The sequence below is a fragment of the Nerophis ophidion genome, linkage group LG03, assembly GCF_033978795.1.
Source record: "Nerophis ophidion isolate RoL-2023_Sa linkage group LG03, RoL_Noph_v1.0, whole genome shotgun sequence".
Taxonomy (NCBI): domain Eukaryota; kingdom Metazoa; phylum Chordata; class Actinopteri; order Syngnathiformes; family Syngnathidae; genus Nerophis; species Nerophis ophidion.
Window position 1 is genome coordinate 88,352,109 of NC_084613.1, and position 20,954 is coordinate 88,373,062.

The following is a 20,954-nucleotide window of genomic DNA, read 5'->3' on the forward strand; positions in this document are numbered from 1 at the left end:
AAAAAAAACAAAAAACAGCAATGACTAATGCATATTGTGCAGAGTAGGCCATTTCTACATACAGCTACAAAAGTAAAAAATATAAACCTCTATGTTGTTCTGACTTAGACCAGGGCCTGAGTAGCGGCGGCAGCGGCCAAAGGCGGACCCGACCAACGCTGCTTGCAGCTTTAAAAAAAAAAAAAAAAAAAAAAAAAGAGCAACAACTAATGCATATTGCACAGAGTAGGACATTTATACATACAGCTACAAAACTGAATAAAATAAAAAAATAGCAACAACTAATGCATATTGCAGGGAGTAGGCCCTTTCTATATCCATCCATCTATTTTCTACATACAGCTACAAAAGTAAAAAAAAACAAAAAACAGCAATGACTAATGCATATTGTGCAGAGTAGGCCATTTCTACATACAGCTACTAAGGTACAACAATGAAAACAACAAAAACGAGCAACAACTAACAAATATTACACAGAGTAAAGCCAACGAAGCAACCGAGAGAGCAGACTCCATCATAGGCTGCCCACTAGTTTTTGGTCAATGTCCAGTCAGCGTGGATGAGCAAGAATCTACTTGTCAATTTGTGTTTTTTGTTTTTTTTTGGCACTAAAATATTCAGTGAGTTTAAATTATTAAAAGGCTTGTCAGTGGAAATCATTACAACAATAGTTCAAGTGAAACACTTTTAAAACTAACTTATATTGGATATTTAAAAATGTAGCAACTAATTTTAGCCTTGGTTTTTAATATGGTCTGCAGGTTCTATTTGTGAAACATTAACAGGCAAAATAGTCTTTATTTTTTAAGGTGAGTCAAAGTTGCCAAATGTACAAGTAGCACACACCTGACTGGAGACAAGAAGAACTAGCTGTTAGCCGCTAATTTCCAGCTTGCCAATATTTTATCGTTTTTAGGCGCTAAATATATTTAGCGAGTCGTTTTGTGTAAAAGACGGTCAGTGGAAACCATTACAATAAAATGGTATTAGCGTGAACTCCATTTTAAAATTTAGCAGTAAGCTAATCTGCCAGGGTAGTGCTCTGCAAGCTGGGGTCCTGCGAATACAAACAGACTTGAGGTCAAATGCAAACTTTAATTTGATGACATTTTACCCTCCAACGACTTCAAAAACCTACGTATGGCAGTCTTGATCATATTTAAAATGACAAATGTTTGTCTACCCTGAATGTAGGGCAACAATATGAAACATTTTGCAGGAAAAACTAAACATTTTGTTCCATTAATCACAGGAAGTGCATCTGTTATGTAAAAAAAAATATATATATATATGTACAAAACCCAAAGGCAGTGAAGTTGGCATGTTGTGTAAATGCTAAGTAAAAAGTTAAAGTAGCAATGATTGTCACACACACACTAGATGTGGGAAATTATCCTCTGCATTTGACCCATCACCCTTGTTCACCCCCTGGGAGGTGAGGGGAGCAGTGAGCAGCAGCGGTGGCCGCGCCCGGGATTCATTTTTGGGGATTTAACCCCAATTCCAAGCCTTGATGCTGAGTGCCAAGCAGGGAGGTAATGGCTCCCATTTTTATAGTCTTTGGTATGACTCGGCCGGGGTTTGAACTCACGACCCACCCATCTCAGGGCAGACACTCTAACCACTAGGCCACTGAGTAGGTGAAAAACAGAATACATTGGTTATTATAATTACTATATTCAATTGAAAAGACTGAAAAGACAAGATAGTTCATGTTTGAACCGGAAAACTTTGTTATTTTTTGGAAATATTAGCTCATTTGGAATTTGATGCCTGCGACATGGTGCAAAAGAGCTGGGACACGTGGCAAAAAAGACTGAGAAAATTGAGGAATGCTCGTCAAAGGCTTGTTTGGAACATCCCACAGGTGTGCAGGCTAATTGGGAACAGGTGGGTGCCATGATTGGGCATAAAAGCAGCTTCCGTGAAATCCTCAGTCGTTCACAAACAAGGACGGGGTGAAGGTCACCACTTTGTCAACAAATGTCCGAGCAAATTGTTTAAGAACAACATGTCTCAAGCAGCTATTGCAAGGAATTTAGGGATTTCACCATCTACGCTCCGTAATATCATCAAAAGGTTCAGAGAATCTGGAGAAATCACTGCACGTAAGCCATGATATTACGCACCTTGGATCCTTCAGGCGGTACTGCATCAAAAACCGACATCAATCTCTAAAGGATATCACCACATGGGCTCATAAAACCACTGTCACTAAATGGAGTTGGTCGCTACATCTGTAAGTGCAAGTTAAAACTCTGCTATGCAAAGCCAAAGCCATTTAGACCAGTTGATCTGCCGCTTCTTTTCTTTTTTCTCCTATGTCCCCCCCTCCCTTGTGGAGGGGGTCCGGTCGGATGACCATGGATGAAGTACTGGCTGTCCAGAGTCGAGACCCAGGATCGACCGCTCGTCGGGACCCAGGATGGACCGCTCGCCTGTGTATCGGTTGGGGACATCTCTACGCTGCTGATCCAACTCCGCTTGGGATGGTTTCCTGTGGACGGGACTCTCGCTGCTGTCTTGGATCCGCATTGAACTGAACTCTCGCGGCTGTGTTGGAGCCACTATGCATTGAACTTTCACAGTATCATGTTAGACCCGCTCGACATCCATTGCTTTCGGTCCCCTAAAGGAGGGGGGTTGCCCACATCTGAGGTCCTCTCCAAGGTTTCTCATAGTCAGCATTGTCACTGGCGTCCCACTGGATGTGAATTCTCCCTGCCCACTGGATGTGAGTTTTCCTTGCCCTTTTGTGGGTTCTTCCGAGGATGTTATAGTTGTAATGATTTGTGCAGTCCTTTGAGACATTTGTGATTTGGGGCTATATAAATAAACATTGATTGATTGATCGATCAAAAACACCTAGAAACGCCACCGGCTTCGCTGGGCCCGAGATCATCTAAGTTGGACTGATGCAAAGTGGAAAAGTGTTCTGTGGTCTGACGAGTCCACATTTCAAATTGTTTTTTGGAAACTATGGATGTCATTTTGTCTAGACTGTTCTACTTAAGAACAAGGCAGCACATGTGATGGTATGGGGGTGCATTAGTGCCCAGCTCATGGGTAACTTACACATCTGTGAAGGCACCATTAATGCTGAAAGGTACATACAGCTTTTGGAGCAACATATGTTGTCATCCGAGCAACGTTATCATTGTCGCCCCTGCTTATTTCAGCAAGATAATGCCAAGCCACGTGTTACAACAGCGTGGCTTTCGTAGTAAAATAGTGCGGGTACTAGACTGGCCTGCCTGTCTCCCATTGAAAATGAAGCCTAATATATGAGGCAGGAGACTGTTGAACAACTTAAGCTGTACATCAAGCACGAATGGGAATTAATTCCACTTCAAAAATGTGTCTCCTCAGTTCCCAAACCTTTACTGAGTGTTGTTGGAAGGAAAGGTCATGTAACACACTGGTAAAAATGATTTTTTTTGCCATGTGTTGCTGCCATTCCATTCTAAGTTCATGATTATTTGCAATAATAATGGAACATGAACTATCTTGTTTCTGCAGTCTATTCAAGTGAATATAAGTTGAAAATCATTGTATTCTCTTTGTATTTACACAACGTGACGACTTCACTGCTTTTGGCTTTTGCATATTTACACTTGTTATATATATATATATACGGGTTAAATGTCCCAGAGCACCAAACAGAGTGGGACCTCAGTGCCAAAAGGTGTGATTGTCCATGTAAAGTGCAAGGTCGTCATGATCGCAATAAATACTTTTGCGTGCGACATCAAGTATCGTCACGTAGCGGGAGTGAGTAGTGTACGTTCGACACGACGATGTTAGGACCTGCTGCTGCGGTCCCCCTGCAGCCAGTACTCCTCCGTCTGCATCTCCGTCAGTCTGGAAACAGTTCTCTGGAAGGCAAACATCTCCTCTTCTCCGCTGAAGATGGACAAGCTGCTGGCTTCTTCCTGTGACGGACACAACATGAACTCAACAGCAAAACAGACATAATTCGACCACCACCATGCTTGACGGTAGGTGTGGTGTTCCTGGGATTAAAGGCCTCACCGTTTTTCCTCCAAACATATTTCTGGGTAGACCTTTAACCTGCATGTTTTATTATTCATCTCTTACTCGTTTCAGCCCCAGGTCGTCCATGAGGATGTGGCTCTCGTCGTGGGCGTGGTGGTCCCCATCGTGGACAAAGAGCTCCTCCAGGGGGTGCTGGGCCAGCAGGACCACACACACCTGGACCGGACAGAAGGTCCGAGTAAAAAAAAAAAAAAAACATCAGAATGATGAGGATTACCTTGTGGTCGTAGAAAGCGTCCACCAGTGTGATGAGTCGCCTGGCTTGAGTCTTCTTGTTGAGCGTCAGGAGCGGAATGTGGCGGATGAAGACGGTGTCGAACAGACGCGACATCTCCAGGTAGTCGCTGGCCCCTAGAGGCTGGAACACGCATTACATGACTGCATCTTTCACACACACACAGCAGGAGCCATTAGGTATACCAGTACTTGTATAGTGCCGCGATACCTATGAATCATATTCAGTACTATACCGCCTCTAAAAAAGTACCGGTCCCCCACCCATTGGTGTCATCACGCTTGTAGGACCACGATCAAAAGTGTACGTACACTTGTAAAGAACATCATGTCATGGCTGTCTTGATTTTCCAATCATTTCTACGACTCTTTGTTTTTTTGTGACGTAGTGATTGGAGCACATACTTGTTGCTCACAAAAAACATTCATGAAGTTTGCTTCTCTTATGAATTTATTATGGCTCTACTGAAAATGTGAGCAATCAAAAGTATACAAGTGGTGACCTTCGCCCTGTCCTTGTTTGTGAATGACTGAGCATTTCATGGAAGCTGCTTTTATAGCCAATCATGGCACCCACCTGTTCCCAAATAGAAAGTTGAGCATTCCTCAACTTTCTCAGTCTTTTTTGCCACTTGTGCCAGCTTTTTTGAACCATTTTGTAGGCATCAAATTCCAAATGAGCTAATATTTGCAAATAATAACAAAAGTTTAACAGTTTGAACGTTAAATATCTTGTTTTTGCAGTCTATTCATTGAATATAAGTTGAAAATGATTTGCAAATTATTGTATTTTCTTTTTATTTACACAACGTGACAACTTCACTGCTTTTCTAAGATGTCTTTATGCATGAACATTTATAACTATATATATATATATACACACACACACACACACACACACACACACACACACACACACACACACACACACACACACACACACACACAGTGGGGCAAAAAAGTATTTAGTCAGCCAGCGATTGTGCAAGTTCTCCCACTTCAAATGATGACAGAGGTGTGTAATTTTCATCATAGGTACACTTCAACTGTGAGAGACAGAATGGGGGAAAAAAATCCAGGAATTCACATTGTAGGAATTTTAAAGAATTTATTTGTAAATTATGGTGGAAAATAAGTATTTGGTCAATAACAAAAATTCAACTCAATACTTTGTAATATAACCTTTGTTGGCAATAACAGAGGTCAAACAATTGCTATCGGTCTTTACCAGGTTTGCACACACAGTAGCTGGTATTTTGGCCCATTCCTCCATGCAGATCTTCTTGAAAGCAGTGATGTTTTGGGGCTGTCGCCGAGCAACACGGACTTTCAACTCCCTCCACAGATTTTCTATGGGGTTGAGGTCTGGAGACTGGCTAGGCCACTCCAGGACTCTCAAATGCTTCTTACGGAGCCACTCCTTCGTTGCCCGGGCGGTGTGTTTGGGATCATTGTCATGCTGGAAGACCCAGCCACGTTTCATCTTCAAAGTTCTCACTGATGGAAGGAGGTTTTGGCTCAAAATCTCACGATACATGGCCCCATTCAGTCTTTCCTTAACAAGAATCAATCGTCCTGTCCCCTTAGCAGAAAAACAGCCCCAAAGCATGATGTTTCCACCCCCATGCTTCACAGTAGGTTTGGTGTTCTTGGGATGCAACTCAGTATTCTTCTTCCTCCAAACACGGCGAGTTGAGTTCAAACCAAAAAGTTCTATTTTGGTTTCATCTGACCACATGACATTCTCCCAATCCTCTGCTGTATCATCCATGTACTCTCTGGCAAACTTCAGCACGGGGACACGTCTGGCACTGCAGGATTTGATTTCCTGTCGGCGTAGTGTGTTACTGATGGTAACCTTTGTTACTTTGGTCCCAGCTCTCAGCAGGTCATTCACCAGGTCCCCCCGTGTGGTTCTGGGATTTTTGCTCACTGTTCTCATGATCATTTTGAGCCCACGGGATGAGATCTCACATGGAGCCCCAGATCGAGGGAGATTATCAGTGGTCTTGTATGTCTTCCATTTTATGATAATTGCTCCCAAAGTTGATTTTTTTCACACCAAGCTGCTTGCCTATTGTAGATTCACTCTTCCCAGTCTGGTGCAGGTCTACAATTATTTTCTAGGTGTCCTTCGATAGCTCTTTGGTCTTGGCCATAGTGGAGTTTGGAGTCTGACTGTTTGAGGCTGTGGACAGGTGTCTTTTATACAGATAACAAGTTCAAACAAGTGACATTAATGCAGCTAACGAGTGGAGGACAGAAGAGCTTCTTAAAGAATAAGTTACAAGTCTGTGAGAGCCAGAGATCTTCCTTGTTTAAAGTGACCAAATACTTATTTTCCACCATAATTTACAAATAAATTCTTTAAAATTCCTAAAATGTGAATTACTGGATTTCTTTTCCACATTCTGTCTCTCACAGTTGAAGTGTACCTATGATGAAAATTACACACCTCTGTCATCATTTTAAGTGGGAGAACTTTCACAATCGCTGGCTGACTAAATACTTTTTTGCCCAACTGTGTGTATATATATATATATATATATATATAAAATTAACAATTATTAACACTTACTCTGTCGCACAGCTCCTCAAAGGTGCAGTCTGCAATGGTGCCGCACGCTTTGCTCAGACGCACTTTCCTGTTGTGGACGTTGAGGACTCGGGGTCGCGTTACTGTGGAGGTGATGGACACGTGACGTCACAGTGATCACAACGCCGCCGTACGTTGGACTTACTGTCGTTCTGCTTGAAGGCCAGCCGCTCAAACATTTGATCCAGCGTGGCTTCTGCGTGGGCCTCGCTGGATCTGCGGTGCACACAAGGCCATCATTGCAGACGTCAGCACATTGTCAACCGTAACGTCAGGACAGCTTACAGGAAGTAAAGTTTCCCCGCGGAGGGCCTGTTCCTCCTGCGGTAGTCGATGCCCGAATCCAGACGAAGAGTTTGGCAATATTTCTGCACGCAAAGAAAACAAATGTGTGTTGTTGTTTTTTAAGTCAATTTGCTGGCTTAAGGAAAAATATATTGTTTCTTTTACCTGCAATACAGCAATAAAAGGAACAAAGTTGACCCTCTGCAGCCCGTTTTTATACAAGTCTGAAAAACAAAGACGTAGGATGCTGAACTGGACAAACTAGTCCGAACGCAAGATGAGTACCGTATTTTTCGGAGTATAAATCGCTCCGGAGTATAAGTCGCACCTGCCGAAAATGCACAATAAAGAAGGAAAAAAACATACATAAGTCGCACTGGAGTATAAGTTGCATTTTTGGGGGAAATGTATTTGATAAAAGACAACAGCAAGAATAGACATTTGAAAGGCAATTTAAAATAAATGAAGAATAGTGAAGAAGAGGCTGAATAAGTGTAGGTTATATGAGGCATAAATAAGCAACTGCTATGTTAACCTAACATATTATGGTAAGAGTCATTCAAATAACTATAACATATAGAACATGCTATACCTTTACCAAACTATCTCTCACTCCTAATCCATAAATCCCATCAAATCTTATACGTCTAGTCTCTTACGTGAATGAGATAAATAATATTATTTGATATTTTACGGTAATGTGTTAATAATTTCACACATAAAACGACTTATAGTCCGAAAAATACGGTACTAGGGTTGTCTCGATACCAATATTTTGGTACCGGAACCAAAATGTATTTCGATATTTTTCCAAATAAAGGGCACCACAAAAATTGTCATTATCGGCTTTATTTGAACCGAATAATCTTATGGTACATGAAACATATGTTTATTATTGTCATTTAGTCCTTGAATAAAATAGTGAACATACTGACTAGACAACTTGTCTTTTAGTAGTAAGTAAACAAACAAAGACTCCTAATTAGTCTGCAGTAACATATTGTGTCATTTATACACCTATTATTTTGTACACATTATAAAGGACAAACTGTAAAAATGAATTATTAATCTACTTGTTCATTTAATCATAATAATAATAGATTTTATCTATAAAAAGCACTTTACAGTGAGCAAACAACCTTAAAGTGCTACAGAATATTAAAAAAATAATAAAACAAAAAACAAAGATAATAAAAATCAATAACAATAAAAACTAGAACAGCCTAATAGCTAAAACTGTGCATATATCTTAAAAAAAAGCTTAAAAAGAAAGATTTTCAAGGCTTAAAAAAAAATACTGTTAATATCGGCTTATTTTCTGTTTTAACATGTTCTATCCTGCGATGAGGTGGCGACTTGTCCAGGGTGTACCCTGCCTTCAGTCTGATTATAGCTGAGATAGGCACCAGCGCCCCCTGCAACCCCAAAGGGAATAAGCGGTAGAAAACGGATGGATGGCCATGTTCTATCTACACTTCTGTTAAAATGTAATAATCACTTATTCCTCTCTTCTTTGATACTTGACATTAGTTTTGGATGATACCACACATGTAGGTATGGATGTGATACCAAGTAGTTACAGGATCATACATTGGTCATATTCAAAGTCCTCATGTGTCCAGGTGACGTATTTACTGACTTTATAAACATAATGATTTTGTTTTTGTTTTTTAGATTTTGTGACGATCAAATATATCAATGTAATCACAGTAGTATCAACTAGATACGCTATTGTACCTTGTATCATTACAGTGGATGTCAGGTGTAGATCCACCCGTGGCGTTTGTTTACATTGTGACGGCGGTGAGCTATTGTATCCTCCTACGGTGTGCAGTGAAGCATGTTTAGCTGTTCCTCGTCCTCCAGTGATACTGCTACTTGTAAGAAACTCACTTTGTTTGTCGATTAGTGTTTTACACGTAGCTAAAACACTGCTTCTTCCCGAGGGTGTTTCAGTGTTATAAGTTCACCTTTATCTTTACTTTCTACACCAAAATGCGTGCGTTCTCCCTTTTCTGTTTACACACTGTGTCTGCTTGTAAGTACTCGGTGTGTGTGCGCTGCCCTACATGCTCCTATGGGGAACCAGTACTTTTCAAACAGAGTACAGTACTGTTTTTGATTCATTAAGAACATCATGTTCTTTACAAGTGTATGGAAACTTTTGACCATGACTGCACTCCCCCTTTCCACATAGTCCTTACCTTCAGGGGGCCTGTTGGACGTCGCCACGACGACCACGCCGTTCAGGAAGAGGTTCTCAAAGAGCTGCTTGAGGATCATGGCGTCGGCGATGTCGGTGACCTGCGAGAAGGTCAGCAAGGCGGTCAGGCACAAAGCGCCTGACAACAGACGGCTGCTGTCACCTGGAACTCGTCAAAGCAGAGCAGGCCGGCTTCCTCGCTGATCTCCTCGGCGACCGGCGCGATGGGGTCGTAAGACTTGGCCATTTTGCCCACTTTCCTTTTGGGCAGACTCTGCTTCAGTCGATGGATTCCTAAGACAAAAAAAAAAAGACTATTTGGCAAGACGTATCGCCATTCGCCATGGTAACATGACCTGATAAGGCGCAAATGACACATTCCTTATGCCACAGGTGTCAAACTCAAGGCCCGAGGGCCACTTCATTTTATTTGGCCCTGGAAAACCTGGAAATAATATGTGTCAATAATGTATTGTAACTTTTCTTACTAAATGTATTCTTTTTATTTTGGGAGAAAAAAGATACATGTCAGGTTCAAACACCGATGACGTCTTTCAAACAAGACAAGAAGCAAAGAATTACATTTGGCCCAATTGAGGAGAGACGCCTGGACACTGTACTCTTGTACAGTGTCTCAACACGCTCTGGCGAAAGATTGTACGCCACCTCTATTATTTAGACTTTCCCTGATTACATGGCAACAGCTGTTTCTAAGGGGCGGGGGTTGTAAACAGCTATTGTTTTTGATTAAAACAGTTCAAAGAAAAAGTCGTAAAACAGTTCAAAGAAGAGGTCCCTGTAGGGCAGTGGTTCTCAAATGGGGGTACGCGTACCCCTGGGGGTACTTGAAGGTATGCCAAGAGGTACGTGAGATTTTTAAAAAATATTCTAAAAATAGCAACAATTCAAAAATCCTTTATAAATATATTTATTGAATAATACTTCAAAAAAATATAAATTTAAGTTCATAAACTGTGAAAAGAAATGCAACAATGCAATATTCAGTGTTGGGAGCTAGATTTTTTTGGTGGACATGTTCCATAAATATTGATGCTAAAGATTTCCTTTTTTGTGAAGAAATGTTTAGAAGGAAGTTGATGAATCCAGATGGATCTCTATTACAATCCCCAAAGAGGGCACTTTAAGTTGATGATTACTTCTATCTGTAGAAATGATATAATTGAATCCCTTGTTTTTTTTTCAAAACGTTTTTAGTTCTTTTTTTCCCCAAATATTTCAACAAAGACCACTACAAATGAGCAATATTTTGCACTGTTATATAATTTAATAAATCAAAAACTGATGACATAGTGCTGTATTTTACTTCTTTATCTCTTTTTTCAACCAAAAATTATTTGCTCTGATTAGGGGGTACTTGAATTAAAAAAATGTTCACAGGAGGTACATCACTGAAAAAAGGTTGCGAACCACTGTTGTAGGGGAGTCAGGTCCTGCCTCCTCTTCGCTTTGTAGTTCTTGGGTCAAGACAATATCTTTCTGTTGATTACAATACATGAAAGAACACCTTCATGTCGCTTCCCATCCTCAGAGTGGAGTTTCACAAGCCTTCTTCTTAGTAGATCAAAGACACCTTTTGTCATCTCGCTGGGAACTCATGGCAACACAAAGTTTTGTGATAACTTGGATACAATTATTCTGACCCATGTACTCCTCGTACCGTATTTTTCGGACTATAAGTCGCAGTTTTTTCATAGTTTGGCCGGGGGTGCGACTTATACTCAGGAACGACTTATGTGTGAAATTATTAACACACTACCGTAAAATATCAAATAATTTTATTTATCTCATTCACGTAAGAGACTACATTTATAAGATTTGATGGGATTTATGGATTAGGAGTGAGAGATAGTTTGGTAAAGGTATAGCATGTTCTATATGTTATAGTTATTTGAATGACTCTTACCATAATATGTTAGGTTAACATAGCAGTTGCTTATTTATGCCTCATATAACCTACACTTATTCAGCCTGTTCTTCACTATTCTTTATTTATTTTAGATTGCCTTTCAAATGTCTATTCTTGGTGTTGGATTTTATCAAATAAATTTCCCCCAAATATGCAACTTATATGTTTTTTTCCTTCTTTAATATGCATTTTCGGCAGGTGCGACTTATACTCCGAAAAGCACGGTAATCGCAAATTATGTTCACTTAAATATTGTCTAATTGTAAAAAAATGTAATATCAAGCATTTAAACCATTTCTTAAATATAAAAAAATAGTAACAATATTGATTTCCAAGCAAGTTATCCATCAAATTGTGCAAAGTAAAAGTAACAACAGATTTCATAGTCAATTTGTGAAATTTAATGAATGTTTTTTGTGACCAACAAGTGTGCTCCAATCACTCTATTACAAAAAAAAAATTAGAGTTGTAGAAATGATCGAAAACTCAAGCCAACGTTATGTTCTTTACAAGTGTATGTACACTCTATATTGGTATCGTTTTATTGGCCAGCCAAAGGTGTTTACCCAAGAAGGATAGAATACTTACGTTTATGCACATCCAGCATGAAGCCGTGGAAGTGCACCCTCTTCTTCTTCTCCGTCTCCACGTGTGAGTAAAACATGTCCATCACCATCGTTTTCCCCGTGCCTGCCACGATACACACAGACATCAGTATCGGACTTAAATCCACAAGACATGGCTTTTGATTAGAAACTGGATCGCTTACCGACGTCGCCGTAAATATAGTAACCCTTTGGAGGTTTGGACTTGGTGAAAAACTGAAGAAAAGTAAGAAAATATATCATGTCAAATAATTAACTAATTTAGTGTTTGTCAACCAAAGAATGTCAGTTTCCCTATACCAAGATTCTGTTACCGGTATTTGATACTTTTCAAAATAAATGTCATTCCTGGCTTTATTTTAACAGAAAATCTTATGAAACATAAGTTTCTTATACCCATAGACTTATTTCCTGAGTTTATAAACAACAAAAAAGACAAAAGATTTTGTGTTTGAAAAAAAATATCGTCACAGTCGACATTTGTGTAGATTAACCCGTTTTCTTACGTTCAGGAGCGCTAGCTTGCTGTTAGCGGTGAGCTATTGTATCCTCCTACGGTGTGGAGTGAAGCATGTTTAGCTATTCCTCGTCCTGCAGTGATAAGAGTAAAAAAAAAAAATCACTTAGGGGCCAAAGGAAGTTGCGAGTGCCAGCACTTTGCTTTAAATGAAAAGTGAAAAACGCTATAGAATTCCAGAAGGAATTTAATAAAGTAGTCTCTGCTCATTGCCATCTTTGCCAATAAGAGATAAGGTGATGTTCAATGTTCATAAACACATTTCATTCATCATTTATATGTATTTCTCATTCATGTCAAACTATCATTAGTGTTTATAATTTGTAGGCGTTCAGAGCAGAAAAAAAAATCCCTCATGGGGCCAAAGAAAGTTGCGAGTGCGAGCACTTTGCTTAAAACAAAAAGTGAGAAACACAATTGAATTCAAGAAAGACCTATATTAAAGTAGTCTCTGCTCATCGCCATCTTTTTTAAGAACATTTTTACATTGAGTACAGCTGAAAAAAAAATCCCTCATGGGGCCAAAGAAAGTTGCGAGTGCCAGCACTTTGCTTTAAATAAAAATTGAAACACGCTATAGAATTCCAGAAGGAACTGAACTAAAGTTGTCTCCGCTCATTGCCGTCTTTGCCAATAAGGGATAAAGTGATGTTCAATGTTCATAAACACATTTCATTCATCATTTATATGTATTTCTCATTCATGTCAAACTATCATTTGTCTTTATAATTCGAGGGCGTTCAGGGCAGATTAATTGGATTTACTTTATTTTTATATGATTCCGTTTGCCTGATTTTTCATGTACTGTCTTGATGATCAAATGACTAATTACTGCACGTGATACAATCTGTTTTGCAGTGTAGCATTCTGTGGGAAGAAAGAATCCCAAGCTATTGGGATTCAGTCTTTGTTATTATTTTTTTATGTTAGGGGGGCTGCAAAAAAAAAAACCCTCATGGGGCCAAAGAAAATTGTGAGTGCGAGCACTTTGCTTAAAACAAAAAGTGAGAAACACAATTGAATTCAAGAAAGACCTAAATTAAAGTAGTCTTTGCTCATCGCCGTCTTTGTCTTTATAACTTGTGGGCGTTCAGAGCAGGATTATATGCATTTACTTTATTTTTAATGGGGAAAATTGCTTATGTTTTCGTATAGTTCTTAGTTCTATAGTTCGCATTAAATCATGACCAACTTCCAGTGAATGAGATGGATTAGATCAGGGGTTGCAACTTTTCCACTATAGAGGGCCCCGGGGCCCCACTCAAATATTAACACCCACTTGGTCATCTCTCTCTTGATCTTAATCATAATTCAATAATTACATTGAACCTACTTCCAGTTTAAACCTTGTCAAATGATTTGAAAGTGTGTGTTACTTACACAGATTATCATCAAGGCTTCGGTCAGGCTGATTACAAAATAAATACTTAATAATTGTACTGCAAACGAAGGGACTCATAAAAACAGAATAGTGCTGAAATTAATGCATTCTAATGAATAATAATTTATATTTTCTTAAATCGTCAAATTTCAAGTGCTAAAATAAATATGTTCTAATTGATCAAAATAAATATTTTTCTTAAATAATTCGTCAAATTTTATGTGCTAAAATAAATACATTCTGATTAATAAAAATAGATATTTTTCTCAAATATTCAAATTTCAAGTGCTAAAATAAATACATTCTAATTTAAAACATTAAAACATTTTCTTAATCAATTCGTCAAATTTCAAGTGCTAAAATAAATACATTCTGATTAATACAAATTAATATTTTTCTTAAATCGTCAAATTTTAAGTGCTTAAAAAATAAATTCTGATTGATAAAAATATATTTTTCTTAAATAATTTGTCAAATTTCAAGTGCTACAATAAATACATTTTGATTATTAAAAATAAAAATGTTTCTTAAATAATTAGTAAAATTTCAACTGCTACAATAAATACATTCTAATTAATAAAAATAAATATTTTTCTTAAATCGTCAAATTTCAAGTGCTAAAATAAATAAATTCTAATAATAAAAATGAATATTTTTCCTAAATAATTAGTAAAATTTCAAGTGCTAAAATAAATAAGTTCTAATTAATAAAATAAATACTTTTCTTAAATCGTCAAATTTTAAGAGCTTAAAAAAATAAATTCTGATTTGATAAAAATAAATATTTTTTGTAAATAATTAGTCAAATTTCAAGTGCTAAAATAAATACATTCTAATTAATAATAATAAATATTTATCCTAAATCGTCAAATTTCAAGTGCTAAAATAAATACATTGTAATTAATAACAACAAATATTTTCCTTAAATAATTAGTCAAATTTTAAGTGCTAGAGTAAATAAAATCTAATTAATAAAAATAAAAAAATTTCTTAAATCGTCAAATTTCTAGTGCTAAAAAAATTAATTCTGATTGATAAATGAATACTTTGTAGTTAATAACAATAAATATTTTCATTAAATAATTAGTTAAATTTGAAGTGCTAAAATAAATACATTTTAATTTATAGAAATACATATTTTTCTTAAATTGTCACATTTCAAGTACTAAAAATTCAATTCTGTTTGATAAAAATAAATAATTTTCTTAAATAATTAGTCAAATTTCAAGTGCTACAATAAATAAATTGAATTTAATAAAAATAAATATTTTTCTTAACTCGTCAAATTTGAAGTGCTAAAATAAATCAATTCTGATGAATAAATATAAATATTTTTCTTAAACCTTCAAATTTCAAGCGCTGAAATAAATAAATTCTAATTAATAAAAAATAAATACTTTTCGTAAATTTGTCAATAAAATTTAAGTGCAAATGAAAATATTGCTTCGCCACTTAAGTCATAATTTTTGCGCTCAAGAAACTCCTCTATGACTTCTGTTTGTTTGACATTATTATGACTGCCACAAGTGTTGGAATCGTGTATTGCAACTAGGGTTGTACGGCATGCCGCTCCCAATAAAGTGCCGCCGCAATCATGACTTAAAAAGTGTACTATACCGCGTTCGAAAAAATACCACTACTTTTTTTTGTAATCTTCGTCTCCATGGTGACAAATAAAATAAGTTTCTTATTTTATTTGTCACCGTTTTTGCAGCCGTTCTCAATATATTCTTTCCACAATGCTACACTGCAAAACAGATGTTATTACATGCAGTAATTAGTGGTTTGATAACCAAGAAAGTACATGAAAACTCAGGCAAAGGGAATCATGTAAAAAGTGAGGCATAAACAAAGTGCATGTAATAATTGCAGAGTACAGTATACTGTACTTTTTGGAAGATGGACGTGGGTGTGTTGCTGTATCCTCGCAGGGTTCTATGCAGCTGGTCCAGTCTGAGCATCACTGCCCTCTGATGCTCGTCCTCCCGCAGGGTGCCCTCCCGGATCAGCCCGCTGTAGTGGTCCAGGGGCCCGCTGAAGCCGGCGGCAGTCACAGCCCCCGTATCCACCTCCGCCGGGGCCGCCTCACGTGGGGCTTCCACGGCGTAGCCTTGACGGCAACAACGAAAATACGGCAGGGTCAGTCGCCTTGACGGCTTTGTTTACGATGGACCGAAATATCAAGAGAATCAACGCCCGAGGTTGGTATCAGTATCGGCTCAATACAGTACGACCGCGACCAGGTCTGTTGTCTTTATTTTCACAGTATTGTTGGTATTGTTCTGCCACTTTGTTTTATTTGGCCCTGGAAAGCCCACAAATATTATGTATCAATAAAGTAGTGTAACTTTTCTTTCTAAATTTATTATTTCTTTATAATTTGGGAGAAAAAAAATGTATTCCATGTAATCGCAAATCACATTAACCTAAATATTGTCTACCCATCCATCCCATCCATTTTCTACCGCTTATTCCCTTTCGGGGTCGCGGGGGATGCAAAAATATATGATCAAACATCAAACCATTGTTTAAATATAAATAAATACTAATAATAATGACTTCAAAGCAAGTTATCCATCAAATTGTGCAATGTAAAAGTAGCAATAGATTTCACGGACAAATTGTGAAATTGACTGTGTTTTTTACAAAATTGTTCTCTAAATGAAAAAAAAAACAGTACTTTTTATATACTGTAATAAACCGTGGTGCTGTTTTGACATGTACAGTAGGACACCCAAAAATCTACAACTGTTGATTTGCATAATATACAGTATGAATATAATAATAATAATGTTGATTTTGACAAAACACAAGGATATAAAACGTATCAGTGTAGGTATTTCTCATTTTGGATCGATACCAACATTTACAGTATCGTTCGCCATGCCAGTGCTACTTTGTTGTTGTTGTTTTGGTAAGCAGGGGTGAACATAGACATCTTATAAGTAAACACAGAATTGGCTTTAATCGCATAATTACACAGTATTCTGGACATCTGTGTTGCTGAATCTTTTGCAATTTGTTCAATTAATAATGGAGACGTCAAAGAAGAATGCTGTTGGTGGAAAGCGGTGGATTGCAGCTGCCTTTAGCAACCAACACACAGCCGGTGTTTCTTTGTTTGTTGTGAAGCTTTAATATGGAACAGAGCGGTCAAGCGAACATGTTTCCCTACCACATGTCAACCGGAAGGTTTTGGTGAGAAAATTGTGGTAGTAAGTTGGCTCTTACCGGAGACATGAGCAGAGCTTGCGTCCTCCTGCAGCAGCTGTCAAAGAGGCAGCAAGGACTTTCTTGGCTCCTCCATGGCTTCCATCAGAGACACTGGCAGTCACCACATCCCTCCGACTTTCAGGTATGATTATATAATCTCACTAAAACACTAGTAACACAATAAGCAGATTAGGGATTTTCCAGAATTATCCTAGTAAATGTGTCTAATAACATCTGAATCACTCCCACTGCCCTCGCCTTTTTTTGTTCTTCTAGTCCTTCACTCTAACTTTCCTCATCCACATATCTTTCATCCTCGCTCAAATTAATGGGGAAATTGTCGCTTTTTCCGTCCGAATCGCTCTCGCTGCTGGTGGCCATGATTGTAAACAATGTTCAGATGTGAGGAGCCCTACAACCCGTGACGTCACGTGCACATCGTCTGCTACTTCCGGTACAGGCAAGGCTTTTTTATTAGCGACCAAAAGTTGCGAACTTTATCGTTGATGTTCTCTACTAAATCCTTTCAGCAAAAATATGGCAATAACGCGAAATGATGAAGTATGACACATAGAATGGACCTGCTATCCCCGTTTGAATAAGAACATCTCATTTCAGTAAGCCTTTAAATACATAAAAAATACATAGAAAACAATCAGCGTAAACATGATCATTTAAGGGAAGAATGTAATACAAAATATCAATACAAAGTGTCAAGACAGAATAAACTCTCAACAGCGATACAGTCTAAGATATATAGATATCTAATGTATTCATACATTGTTTATGTAGTATATACGAATGTATATATAACCGAATAATATTGTATCTTCAATTTAAAAATAGCTGACAGTTTTTTCCCCCCTTCTCTGGGATTATATTCCCAGTTTTGATATCGGACGTCTGGTCCCTTATAGCATATAAAAATATTCTATTACTGTTAAAGGCTTACTGAAATGAGATGTTCTTATTCAAACGGGGATAGCAGGTCCATTCTGTGTGTCATACTTGATCATTTCGCGATATTGCCATATTTTGCTGAAAGGATTTAGTAGAGAACATCCACGATAAAGTTGGCAACTTTTGGTCGCTAATAAAAAAGCCTTGCCTGTACCGGAAGTAGCAGACGATGTGCGCGTGACGTCACGGGTTGTGGAGCTCCTCACATCTGAACATTGTTTACAATCATGGCCACCAGCAGCGAGAGCGATTGGGACGGAGAAAGCGACAATTTCCCCATTAATTTGAGCGAGGATGAAAGATTTGTGGATGAGGAAAGTGAGTGAAGGACTAGGAAAAAAAAAAAAAAAAAGACAAGGGCAGTGGGAGCGATTCAGATGTTATTAGACACATTTACTAGGATAATTCTGGAAAATCCCTTATCTGATTATTGTGTTTCTAGTCTTTTAGTGAGATTAGTCATACCTGAAAGTCGAAGGGGTGTGGTGACCGCCAGTGTCTCTGAGGGAAGCCGTGGAGGAGCCAAGAAAGTCGCAGCTGCCTCTTTAACAGCTGCAGGAAGAACGACACAAGCTCGGCTCATGTTTACGGTAAGAGCCGACTTATTACCACAATTTTCTCACCGAAACCTGCCGGTTGACATGTGGTAGAAAACCATGTTCGCTTGACCGCTCTGTTCCATATTAAAGCTTCACAACAAACAAAGAAACACCGGCTGTGTTTGTGTTGCTACAGCTGGCCGAAATACACCGCTTTCCACCAACAGCATTCTTCTTTGTAGTCTCCATTATTAATTGAACAAATTGCAAAAGATTCAGCAACATAGATGACCAGAATACTGTGTAATTATGCGATTAAATTGGACGACTTTTAGCCGTGAGTGGTAATGTGATAAATGTATGCTACAACCAATAACGTCACAAACACGCGTCAACATAAGCGTCATCATTCCGCAACTTCAACAGGACACTTTGAGGGAAATTTAAAATTTCGATTTAGTAAACTAAAAGGCCCGTATTGGCATGTGTTGCAATGTCATTTATCATTTATATATAAACTATTAGACTGTGTGGGTTTCAGTAGGCTTTTAAACAAACTATGAATAATAAAACATGTGTCCTTTATCATAGCTACACGTATGACAAAAAAGGGGGGTGAAAATGAGTGGTATTCCGTAAACGGGTTGTACTTGTTTGGCACTTTCCTACTTTCAAGGTACTCAAAGCACTTTGACACTACTTCCACATTTACCCATTCATACACTGATGGAGGGAGCTAACCAGCAACCATCAGGAGCAAGGGTGAAGTGTCCTGCTCAAGGACACAATGGACGTGACGAGGTTGGTACTAGGTGGGGATTGAACCAGGGACCCTCTGGTTGCGCACGGCCACTCTTACACTGCGCCACGCCGTCCCAGTGATGTAAGATGAATGAAATGCGCTGACAGTTCATTGAAATGAATTGCACTGAGAAGAGCGGATCACCACTCCAAGATGGCGGCCCCGCGTCTCGTCAGCGCCAGTAGGCAGTGGCGCTCCATACTGCCGCCCTTTAGGAGATGCCATCCATCCATTTTCTACCGCTTATTCCCTTTAGGAGATGTCTATGTTTAATGTCACCTGGTTGTTGTTGTTTCGGTAAAAAGAGGTGAAGGTGAGGCGGAAACATATCCGGGTAGGACCGGAAGTCAGTCAATTACTCCGTAAAACCGAATTTATTCGGGGGTTTTTTTATTATTATTATTTATAATCGAAATCATAATTATTTATCAACTAAATCATTATTATTTATAAACTGAATCAATGGGAGGTGAGACTTTCCACGCGTGAGTTTGGCTAAATTTAACCGAGGCGGACGACGACAACACTTCTCATCAAAGTCTCCCAAAACTTGCCTCACCTCGTCCAGAAAAGCCCGTCCAAGTTTTCAGAAGCTTTTTGGGGAATGGTCGCTCTCTCCGGAGCCAAGTGCAGCCCAGAGAGGCTGACGGGGACATCCTGACGGACAGCGGCGTCCACACCGCCATTTCTTCCAAAACAACTTTATTGGCAAACCGGAAGTCGAACCGGAAGTACAAAAAAGTGTATTTAGTGATTTATTTTATTTTTATTGAACAACAAACATACATTTATAATTCACACAACACACTTTCAACAACAAGGAAAGAAAACCAAAGCATATACAAATAGAGTATTAAATATTAATAAATAATAATAAAAATACCCTGCCTTCCGCCCGATTGTAGCTGAGATAGGCGCCAGCGCCCCCCGCGACCGCGAAAGGGAATAAGCGGTAGGAAATGGATGGATGGAATAATAAAAATATATATATAAATACAAAAACAGACAGAAAGGGGTAACCTAAATCACTTTACATGTTTTTAACAAAGATATATATATATATATATATATATATATATATATATATATATATATATATATATATATATATATATATATATATATATATATATATATATATATATATATGTATATATATATATATATATATATATATATATATATATATATGTATACACACAGACACACCATATTTCCTTGAATTGCCGCCGGGGCACTAATTAATTTAAAACCTCTTCTCACTCCTGCGCTTACCAAAGGTATGCAGTAAAAATTTGAGTGTGATGTAAGCTTGGACCTTAAATCCTACTGAATAGCTCTTAATCTTCTTCCCTTTACGCGATTTCAAATTACCGGTATTGAAATCAGCCTCCTCCATTTTGAAAATGATGACAGGGGAAGTGTCACTCGTGACGTCACGAGTTTGACCAGGCGGTAATACTAAGCATGCGCTAATTATTTTGCAAAGCGAGTTTGACCCGGCAGTAATTCAAGGCAGGCGCATACTATATGCCCGGCGGCAATTCAAGGAAATACGGTATATATATATATATATATATATATATATATATATATATATATATGAAGATGAGGTAGATCACCTCGACCTGGTCAT

General features: G+C 38.2%; 1 protein-coding gene across 1 annotated transcript; it reads right to left on the reverse strand.

Annotated features, from left to right (window-relative positions):
• Window positions 1–1,075: 1,075 nt before the first annotated feature.
• On the reverse strand, window positions 1,076–20,030 carry afg1la (AFG1 like ATPase a). The gene is made up of 13 exons (XM_061896313.1): window positions 19,878–20,030; window positions 15,694–15,914; window positions 12,071–12,122; window positions 11,890–11,991; window positions 9,538–9,668; window positions 9,376–9,475; window positions 7,337–7,395; window positions 7,172–7,254; window positions 7,032–7,102; window positions 6,869–6,969; window positions 4,274–4,414; window positions 4,099–4,212; window positions 1,076–3,932 (listed from the first exon to the last, which is right to left on the reverse strand). Exons 1-13 carry the CDS (start codon window positions 20,002–20,004, stop codon window positions 3,801–3,803), a joined length of 1,434 nt encoding a protein of 477 aa, XP_061752297.1. The 5' UTR covers window positions 20,005–20,030; the 3' UTR covers window positions 1,076–3,800.
• Between the last annotated feature and the right edge of the window lie 924 nt (window positions 20,031–20,954).

Coding starts and splice junctions, on each gene's coding strand:
- afg1la (XM_061896313.1), bottom strand. CDS start 20,004: ATGGCGGTGTGGACGCCGCTGTCCGTCAGGATGTCCCCGTCAGCCTCT. Junction 12,123..15,693: donor CCACGTCCATCTTCCAAAAA/GTACAGTATACT, acceptor ACTTTTCTTCAG/TTTTTCACCAAGTCCAAACC. Junction 6,970..7,031: donor GGCCTTCAAGCAGAACGACA/GTAAGTCCAACG, acceptor TCACCTCCACAG/TAACGCGACCCCGAGTCCTC.